The sequence below is a fragment of the Orycteropus afer genome, unplaced genomic scaffold (assembly GCF_000298275.1).
Source record: "Orycteropus afer afer isolate SDZICR_OR568_19922 unplaced genomic scaffold, OryAfe1.0 scaffold00007, whole genome shotgun sequence".
Lineage (NCBI taxonomy): Eukaryota > Metazoa > Chordata > Mammalia > Tubulidentata > Orycteropodidae > Orycteropus > Orycteropus afer.
In genome coordinates, this window is record NW_006921594.1 from 13901547 (window position 1) to 13912536 (window position 10990).

At 37.0% G+C, this 10990-nt stretch overlaps 1 protein-coding gene across 1 annotated transcript in view; it reads left to right on the plus strand.

The window, feature by feature from the left end:
* Nucleotides 1-10990, plus strand: part of NAMPT (nicotinamide phosphoribosyltransferase) — a 54170-nt gene that overhangs the window by 30900 nt on the left and 12280 nt on the right. Inside the window, exons 7-8 of the mRNA XM_007944436.2 lie at nt 2056-2281; nt 4637-4756. Of these exons, the coding sequence (XP_007942627.1) occupies nt 2056-2281; nt 4637-4756 (346 nt within the window). The remainder of the gene's footprint in view (nt 1-2055; nt 2282-4636; nt 4757-10990) is intronic.

A 10990-nucleotide genomic window follows, 5' to 3' on the forward strand; every position in this document is an offset into this window, starting at 1 on the left:
GTAATAGGTTGAAGAAAGCACGGCACTTGGTAGAGCCTGAAGAGGAGCCATAAAACACCAAACCAAATTCACTGCCATCGAGTCGATTCCGACTCATAACAACCCCCCTTGGGTTTCCTAGGCGGTGTCTTTACCAAAGTAGATTGCCCCGTCTTCCTTCCACAGAGTGGCTGGTGAGGTTGAACCGCCTTCTGGTTAGCAGTCAAATGCCACCAGAGCTCCTCAGGAGCAGCCACAGAAAGAGAAAAAACTCAATGTGGGAGATACCACTCAAGTCAGAGAAAGCTTCAGGGAAGATTCAAATGCCATAGAAAAGGCAATTAATATAAGGACTACAAATTCCTAGTTGAACTTGCTAGGCATGATGCACACAAGTAGTAGCGTTAGATGACTTTATTGACACAACTCTAGTAAAAATAACTCCATAAACAATGACCTCTAACTGTAGGGGTTTATTCTAATATTGCAAAGTTCTCCATTACTGGTATTCATTGAGCTTAATTCTCTTCCCTTTGAAAAAGACAGTAGCAATTCTGGACATTAAAATAGGACTTCTTCTCATTCAAGTATTAATTTTCCCTTTAGCCTACACATGTTTGCATGGAATAGAAAATTGGCATCAGCTACTGGCAACTTCTGTAGTTGTTAAGAAAGAGTGCTCGCTCTTAAATGAGTTTATATAAATAGACTATCTCTCAGTTTCAGAAAGGCATAGTCTCTAGGTAGCTAAATCTTTGTAACTGCAAAGTATGCATGCTCATCGAGAGCCTGGAAAAACTGTTCATTCAGCTTTTAGAAAAAAATTATGATAATTTAAAACATAAATTGTATGACTTCAGTTTTGGGATAACTAATCCTATAAGATTGCATAATTAGGGAGAAAGAGAAATGGTTTGCCATTAGGAAACGGTGACAGTTTTCAAATTCATTATTAAACTCTGTTAAGAATTTTTAAAATTACTTAATTAAAAATTAATCAATAAGTACTTACAACTAGAACCACTATTGAGGACATTGTAAAAATTACTAATTGTCATTCTTGCTTAACTGAAAGATGCAGTGGCATAGATAGTCCCAAACTGCTTCTATCTTTGTTCTTGGAGTTAACAGGAAAAAGTAGTATTTCTTACCCTCTTTTACGAATTCTAATTATGTTTTGTTCTAACGAAATATTAACCTTATTCTGGGCTACATTCTTATTCTTGGCATAAATTAATAAGTGATGGCACATAACAACAACATACTATTTTTTAATAGAATTCTGTTCTTTATAAATAATAAAAATGAGTATTTGTTACTGGCCATTTGAAGATACAAGGAGTAGATGTATATAAATCTATGGTTTAGCATAAATGATTGCCTAAGTAATTACCTACAAGTATAAGATTTGAAAGAGAAAAAAGACAAAATGTATGTTCCTAAAACCAAACTCACTGCTGTTGACTCTAATCCAATTCATAGCGACCCCTCCTTGGGTTTCCAAGGCAGTATCTCTACCAAAGTAGACTGCCCAGCCACTCCTCAGAAGTAAGACTGGGCAAACCCAAGGAGGGGTCACTATGAGTTGGATTCGACTCAATGGCAGTGAGTTTGGTTTTTGTTCTTTTCACTGTTAATATGGTTTTGAAAATTTAGAAGAGGGCAAAGTGCTTTCGTGACCTAGCAAAAATAATGGGGAGTATATGCTCATTCTTTCTCAAAATCTCAGTTTAACATACAGAAGACATTAAGCAAGTGCTTTTTAGCTCACTGATTTTAAATGGGTGGTTCGGGAAAAACAAGAGAATTTCTAATTGGTTGAATATTACTTAAAAATGAAGTTATTTAATAACTATTGAAGAGGAATTAGATTACTTGTACTATTAAATATGAATTGGCCATGGGGTGGTTTGGTCAGAAATTCAACTTAGTATAAGCATTCATTAGACTAAATCACTCATCTTCTCTGTGATGTTGATAGTATAGTAGAGTAAGCATGGGAGATGACTTAACAGATGGTTCAGAAATAGTTAATATGTCTCCTGAGTAAATCTTTATTTTCATTTTGTTTTCTAGTACCATAACAGCTTGGGGGAAAGACCATGAAAAAGATGCTTTTGAACATATAGTAACACAGTTTTCATCGGTGCCTGTATCTGTGGTCAGTGATAGCTATGACATTTATAATGCATGTGAGAAAATATGGGGTGAAGATTTAAGACATTTAATAGTATCAAGAAGTACAGAGGCACCACTAATAATCAGACCTGATTCTGGAAATCCTCTTGACACTGTGCTAAAGGTAAATTTTAATATATAACTTGATTATTAAAATGCCTATACACCAAATGCATCTACCCTGCTTATAATTTTATTTATATACACACCATTTCAGAGCTGTTTAGACATATCTCCATATTTTAGAGTTGTGGCCTAGAGAGAGTAATAGATTTGCCCAAGATCACACATTAATTAATAGAGAAAGGAGTTATAGGTAATTTATATACTGTCAAATGACAGTTAAGTACTGTCAAATATTTTTTCTGTTTACCTTCAAAATTAATTGATAGCATTATACCATTTGAAACAATCTTGTGGAATGGTCACCAAGTTTATTTGTGGTTTCTTTTTCTTTATCACTAGTCATTGCTATGTTGTTGTTGTTGTTGTTGTTGTTATGTGCCGTCGAGTCGGCCCCGACTCATAGCAACCCTTCCTTGGGTTTCCGAGGCAGTATCACTACGGAAGTAGGATTGCCCAACCTTCCTTCCGAGGAGTGGCTGGTGGGTTTGAACCGCCAGCCTTCTGGTTAGCAGTCAAGTGCCTTAGCCACTATGCTACCAGAGCTCCCAGTCATTGCTATACCTTTGAAATTTTTAGTGCAAAAGAAATATGTGCAGGGTGTTGTGGATAAAAATAATTTGAAAATAATTTACTTGTGGTGGTCCTTTGTAATAACGTTGCTTTTCAATTTAGCGGTGTTGGATTCTTTAGAGTTTAGGACTTGGTTTGCCTTCTTTGAAAAGCATTAACAGGAAAAGGGTTGTTTGATGCCTCCAAACCGAAAAAGAAAATCATTGCCATCAAGTCAGCTCTGACTCATAGCAACCCCTACTGGGTTTCCAAGGCTGAGTATCTTTACAGAAGTATACTGCCTCATCTTTCTCCCGTGGAGCATCTGGGGTTCAAACCACCAACCTTTCGGTTAGCAGCCATATGCCTTAACCACCACACCACCAGTGCTCCTTTATTTCATGTCTTCCTCTAGAAAAATACTGAATCGGGTGCCTTTCATAAGTTATGTCCTTTAATTTTCACAAAAACCCTGTGAAAAGTATTACTAGCTCTGTTTGGTAGAATAGAAAAACAGAGGCTTAGAAGTTGAAAGAAACTTGCTGAAGGTCATATATAACATGTAAAATAAGAAGCCAGGTATCAATCTAGTACTTTGTGGTTGTGGCCTTCCAATTTTACCAGTCTCCCAGCTAATGATTAGATGATAAATTATTTACTCCCTAAGAAAGGGGAAAGGAGCTCAAGTGGCACGTTGCCTAAGGCATTTGACTGCTAACTAGAAGGTTGGTGATTCAAATCCGCCAGCCACTCCATGGAAGGAAGATGGGCCAATCTACTTCTGTAAAGATTTACAGCTTCAGAAACCCAATGGAGGTCGCTGAGTTGGAATCTACTCGATGGCAGTGGGTTTGGTTTGGTTTAAGAAAGAGGAACAGAGAATCAAGGAGGCCTTTTCCTAATCTGCTAAAGGTAGGCCAGTCTGAAGGTCCTGTCTTAACCTGAAATATTAACAGATTTGGTTTTAGCAAACATAATAGGCTTCACCTTTGAACTATAACATAATAAAAATGTATATGGCTAGTTATAAGAATGTACTGAGTCGTTAATACAGAATTTTTTCATTGTTAGAATCATTGATTTATATAGGAAAAGGTAATTTTGGGGTCAGGGATAGGTGTCTGATTGGTAGGTCTTTTGTATCCCTGACAAAGCTTTCAGGGAAATTTTAAATTTGTGTTTAGGTATTTGAGCTGCTACAAAACCTTAAAGAGTTAATGAGTGAGTGAGGGTGATTTGCATATTACGCATATTGACTTAAAACATGGGGGTCATCTTTAAGTGAAATGGAGAACTTCAGAGAAACAGTGGGTTGTATATGACTCATTTCCAGCTTTGTCTGCCTATCACAGTTTCTATGAACTTTGTGATTCAAATGGACTTACATTTGACTTATGTCAGACAGAATTAGTAAACTATTGAGCATAAATCAAATAAATTCAAAAGTGTAATCAAGGTATACTTTTATACCTTTTCAAAATATATATATGTATATTGTTTTAATCTCCTTAATGCTAAGGATTTTTTCCCCTAAATTTGTGTAATTTGGATAATGTGAAGAGAAACTTGGGTTTTCAGCTACATTATGACATAAATTAACAGCACGCATGTTTCTAACATAATTACAAAAGGTCAGGGCTAAATTTAAAAGGGTTTGCTTATACACAGTACTGTAGAATTTTTAAAGTAATTTGAAGAATTTTTATATTCCCAAGATCATCTAGCAAAGCAAAATGTTTTTTTAACTTTGGAAAGTTTTGATTCTTTTCCATTGTTTTGTGCTGGTTGTTATTTTTCCATATAGGTTTTGGATATTTTAGGGAAGAAGTTCCCTGTTACAGAGAACTCAAAAGGCTACAAGCTGCTGCCACCTTACCTTAGAGTTATTCAAGGAGATGGAGTAGATATCAATACCTTACAAGAGGTATGTATTTTATGTTAAAAGTTCCAGTAAGACAATCCTTATAATTAAGCTCCTTATTAGGCTTAATAAGAAACACAGTAACTTTAAGTACATTTCTAAGTTTTTTCATAATTGTGTATATTGATATATTTCTGTTAATTACTTAAATTCTATAAACAGTAGTACCAAACCACATTGTCTTACTTCTCATTGGCCACCATAGATGATGAGCCTAAACAAATGTTGCTGTGAAACAAGAAATTGTCAGTTAGGAATACTCCTTGTGTATTAAATAAAAGCTCTTGACTCTGCCCCAGTAGGTCTCAGTTTAGTGAAGTGGAGCTTCACATACTCTTAGCAATGTGAAACTGGTAGTATTAATGCGTACTCTTTGTAGAAATGATAAGAGTGTATTGGCACCTCTTCTAAATTAAGTGGTGACTATCATCACTGCTCCTGGTAGATTTAGCCAAGTCTAAGTGTTAACCATAAAACTTTTGTCTCTTGTATTTCCCAATAAGCTTTTAAAAAGCTGTAATTTTACTTTACATTGTACCTAAAATAATCCATAAAAAATAAAAATATCATTGACATCAAAATGTAGACTGTGTAGTATTATAAACCACTGGCATTTTAAATGTACAGGTTGTTAAAGAATTTTTCTGTTTTAAGAGTTTGGTGGCGTAGTGCGTAAGGCATTTCACTGCTAACCAGAAGGCTGGCAATTCAAACCTACCAGCCACTCCTCGGAAGGAATATTGACCATCTACTTATGTAGTGATACTGCCTCGGAAACCCAAGGAGGGGTTGCTGTGAGTGGGATCTGACTCGATGGTAGTGAGTTTAGTTTTTAGAAGAGTTTGGTACACTTTAACTGAGGTCAATATCCAAATGATAAATAGTTTGTTTTCCAGAGATTCATTTGAAGATGAGAACTGTGAGTATAACAGACAGTGTTACTGTGGGGATGTGCCTATTAAGAGTTCTAAAGTGCAATGTGTGGAATATATCTCTCTTGCATTAACAGAAGTGAGGTTTCTTCTACCAACTCTCCCCTAAGCTGCCTTGCCTAGAAGGAGTGGGGACCTCCTCCAACTCCTCTAAAACAGTTTGGTGCTGGGACATTAGAGACTTTGATGCAAAGAAAGAAGAAAAGTCTATAGTGAGAAAGGGGAGTACAGAATACTTCAGTATAGAAATCTCAGCTGGTATGTTTAATTGTTATAAATTTCACTCAGCTGAACTGATGTCTTACCTTAATGTGCATTAAGTACTACTACGCAGACACATTTTATTTTAAACAGTTTAGAAAGTACCTAGACGTTCACTTATCCTCTTTTCAAATGAGGAAGCATAGGCAGGGTACTATATCAATTTCAGAAGATCTCTTTTAACCCAGTACTGTTCCCATTGCTTATGCTTACCCCTTCCATGTTCTGCTGGTCAGCTATTTAAATTGGCTTATTTAATCACATATTTGAACTTTACATCAAAAACCAAAGTTCTTTGTCTTTTCTTTTCACTTCATTTTTTTTTTCCTTTGCGAATGTATGTGCATTTTTAAAGTTGAATTAGCCCAAAACTTTAACTCTTTTTTTTTAACTCAATGAACAGGAAGTTAGACATGGACTAATTTCACTCAGCATAATGCCCTCTAGGTTCATGCATGTTAGGAGCTGTTTCCCAGATTCATCATCATTCTTTAACATTGCCTAGCATTCCATTGTGTGTATGTACCATAGTTTATCTATACATCATTGATGGGCACTTTGGTTGTTCCCATGTTTCTGCTATTGTGAATAGTGTTTGAGTGAACATGAGTTTGCATATATCTGCTTGTGTTACAGCTCTTATTTCTCTGGGAAATATACCTAGTAGTGGGATAGCTGGATCATATAGTATTTGTTTGTAGCTTTGTAAGAAAGCACCATACCATTTTCCATGGTAATTGCACAATTTTACAATCCCACCAGCAGGACAGGAGGGTTCCAGTCTCTCCACACACTTACCAGCATTTGTTGTTTTCTGTTTTTTGAACTTTGGCATTATTGCTGGGGTGAGATGGTATCTCTCTGTTCTTTTGATTTGCATCTCTCTTAATGGCTAATGATCATAAGCATTTCTTCATGTATTTGTTGGACACATGAGTGTCACCTTTAGTGAAGTGTCTGTTCATTTCTTCTGCCCATTTTTTAATTGGATTGCCTTTTTGTTGTTGATGATTAAAGTTGTCTATAAATTACAGAGATCAGACCCTTGTCCAATATGTTGTTTCCAGAAATTTTCAAATTAGTCAGTCACAAAAGGACAAGTACTATATGAGACCATTACTGTAAAAAGTCAAGAAAAGGTTTACACATAGAAAGAAACATTCTTTGAAGGTTACCAGGGGTGTGAGGAGAAGGGAGAGTAAATAGCTGCCTAGAAGGCAGACACATTTTAACTAGCTGCAGGGAAAGGCGATATACAGTAAGGAAGAGGTCAACACAAGATGATCAAGGCAGAGGAAGGCACTGGAAGGAACACAAAAGTTAAAGGCAACAAAGGTAAATACTGTTAAATGCCAGTCCTGTAAGAACAGTAGTGACAACAATATACAAGTAGATACATAGCTAGAAACACGAGCTGAATAGGGTGGGAAGGTGACTGGGACTATACCCACAAATATTAATAGGTTTGACAGAGAATATTTCTGCATATGTATTTACATGTGCTGCAAATACATTCATAAATAAAATAGAGCAAGCAGAGGCAAAGTTACAAAAATTTCTTACCCATAACCAAACACTTGAGGGAATGAGTCACTGGACCTGGAGGCTTAGGACCATAGTCTCAGGGAACAGAGATTGGCATAACGTACTCCACAAAAACAATGTTCTTTATCCTATGTTGGTGAGTAGTGACTGGGGTCTTGTCTTAAAAGCTCGTGAGTAGTCATCTAAGGTGCAGCTGTGGGTCTCTCCTTGTCTGGAGGAAAGAAGAGTGAAGAAAATCAAGGACTAAAGGAAACAGTTGGTCTAAAGGACTAATGGACCACATGAACCCAGCCTCCATTACCCTGAGACCAGAAGAACTAGATAGTGCCCACTGTGTACCAAAATGAATTGGCTTATTTAGAGAAGAAGGAAAATCTTCTTTATCTTGGATAAAACACGGAAGTATCCATCTGGTTCTTCTCAGTTTATATTTCAGTATCTTCACTGATGATCACCGAAGCTTCTTCATTGATATGGTTCATTGATAAAGTTAAAATCATTGAATTCTCAAAGTAGGCAAAAGGAAGATTTATTTGCAGGTGAAGTCCCAGATATTTAAATATTTTCCTTTCCCATTAGCTATCTTGAGCTCTGCTGCCACAGTGCTTAAGGCATCTGACCGCTAACTAGAAGGTTGGTGGTTCAAACCCACCAGTCACTCTGCAGAGGCAAGACTGGCAATCTACTTCCATAAAGATTTCCAGCCTGGGAAACCCAGTGGGGTCACTGTGAGTCAGAATCGACTGACAGCAGTGAATTTGGTTTTTATTAGCTATGTTACTTTTCCTTTCCTGGGACTTTTCTCTACCCATTTAGGAAATTTCCCCTGAGCTTCACAGCGTTGGCACAGAGAGTTAGACTTAGATGTTACATAAAGTACTGGTTATATGTAAATCTTAGTGATAGGAGTTAAGTTAATTTTTTATCTATTTATAGGTAATATAAACCAGAAGGCTGGTGGTTCGAACCCACCAGCCTCTCCTCAAAAGGAAGGTTGGGCAATTTACTTTAGTAGAGATACCACCTTGGTAACCCAAGGAGGGGTCACTATGAGTCAGCTCCAACTCCACAGCAGTGGGTTTTTTTTTTTTTTTTAAATAGGTAATTTATTGTAAAAGCCATTTACCCCTCTAAGAAGTTGGAGTATGCCAATCACTTAGGGGGTCGTGTAACTAGTTAGCATGCCACAGTCTCATTCATTACTGGAATTAAGCAAGATACATCACTATACGAGTTAGGAACGGCCATACACCGCCAACACAAAATCAAGAAAGAGTTGTTGGTCCTGTCTGTATCTGGGCCAAGTGACGTTTCCCATGTTGAGTCAAATTAAGCTCCTGGCTAAAAGTAAAGAATAACAAAGATGTGTTTTATTGACTATGCAAAGGCACTCAACTATGTGGATCATCGCAAATTATGGATAACATTGCAAAGAATGGAAACTCCAGAACACTTAATTGTGCTCATGAGGAACCTGTACATAAAGCAAAAGGCAGTTGTTTGAACTGAACAAAGAGACACTCTGTGGTTTAAAATCAGAAAATGTGCATCAGGGTTGTATCCTTTACCATATTAATTCACTCCATGTCCTAAGTAAATAAGAGGTTTGACTTTATGAAGAAGAATGTGGCTTCAGGATTGGAGGAAGACTCATTAGCAACCTGTGATATGCAGATAACAGTCTTGCTTGCTGAAAGTGAAGAGGACTTGAAGCACTTGCTGATGAAGATCAAAGACTACAGCCTTTAGGTTGGAGTACACCTCAGCATAAAGACAACAGAAATAAAACTGGACCAATAAGCAGCATCACGATGAATGGAGAGAAGATTGAAGTTGTCAGAGGTTTCATTTTACTTGGATCCACAATCAATGCCCATGGAAGCAGCAATCAAGAAATCAGATGATATATTGCACTGGGCGAATCTGCTGCAAGAGATCACTTCTTTCCTTTTTTTTTTTTAATCGTGATTGGAGTGAATTTACAGAGCAAATTCGTTTTCCATAGAACAGTTCATACACATTTTGTTTCATGACATTGACTGCAATTCCCACAACGTAACAGCTCTCTTCCCACTTCCTTCCCTGTGTCCTTCCCTCCCAGGTACTCCCGCCTCCCAAGCTGTCTCCCTGTGCCAACACCACCCCTCTGTTCACCTATGATTGATTGTTCCAAGGAATGTAGCTACCCAATGTGAATGTTCACCTCATATGCCTGTTTGTTGTTTGGCTGGAAGCCCCAAGAATGAGTTCAGTTCCAGAATTGTTCCAATGTGCAATCGTAACAAAAAAAAATACTAATGGCATAATCTGATTCTTCTCTTCAATTTAGTTAGATTCCTTGAGCATGAAATTTGAAAATGAACTATTCAGTGTAAGAGTAGTGTCTAAGACTACAGTGATATTTTGTCAATTTGTTGTATCGAATTAGACTTCTTTCTTCTGATTTGTGTAAATGTTTTTAAATTGAAAATTTTTTCCCAATTCTGTAACTTCCCATAATATTAATAGAAAATTCACTTTAACTATAAATTCAGTCTAAATTGTATAACTTTTGGTGGAGCTATATGGAGAGACTATCTTCAGGAAACTGACCCTGAAGTACAGTGATACGACATTAGGTGGTTCTGTACTTTCTGAGGCATATCCAAAGTCAAGTGACAGGTTTGACACTTCTCTGTATATTTTACCTTAGCTACTTTACCCTCCATCTATCTGTTTTCAATTTCTTCCCTTTTTCTGTTCTTCTCTGCATATATTAAGTTATTTTGTTCACGGTCATTTCAGTGAAAAATCTGAATTCAGGGCCCATGGGTACCTTTGGATTCAAGTACCATAGTAAAGAAATGAAACTAGTTTATAACATAAGGAATAACTTTAAAATAACTTGTGTTCCCATCTTGATTCTTCTTATGAAAAGTAGTATAGGATAATGGTTAGGAGTTAAAAGGAAACTGTATTTGTAAATGTGAGGTTGTAAAAGATGAAGATGTTTGGTTAGGGTTTCTTATATTTTTAACTTTGTGATGTTGAAAATAAACAATGGAGAAAAATCAATTTACAACTCTTGGTATTTGGGGAGAATGTGATGAATTGTGTTACTGCTTCACATAAAGCTGTTAATAAGCCTGGTGATTGTGTGTGTTAAATAAAAAGACAGATGCTAAGTAAAGAACTCTCTCTCACTGCCCTGAAGCCAGTCTCAGGTCTCGTAGTGACCCCTCCTTGGGTTTCCAAGGCTGTGTCACTACGGAAGTAGATTGCTCAGTCTTCCTTCCGAGGAGTGGTTGGTGGGTTTGAACTGCCAGCCTTCTGGTTAGCAGTCATATAAATGTCTTAGGCACTATACCACCAGAACTTCTAGAACTGCAGATGGCATTGATAAGAAATAAATCTTTAATGTAGCTTTTAGAGTATGGGAGCTCTGGTGGTGTGCCTAAAGCATTTGACTACTAACCAGAAGGCTGGAGGTTCAAACCCACCAGCCACTCCTCAGAAGGAA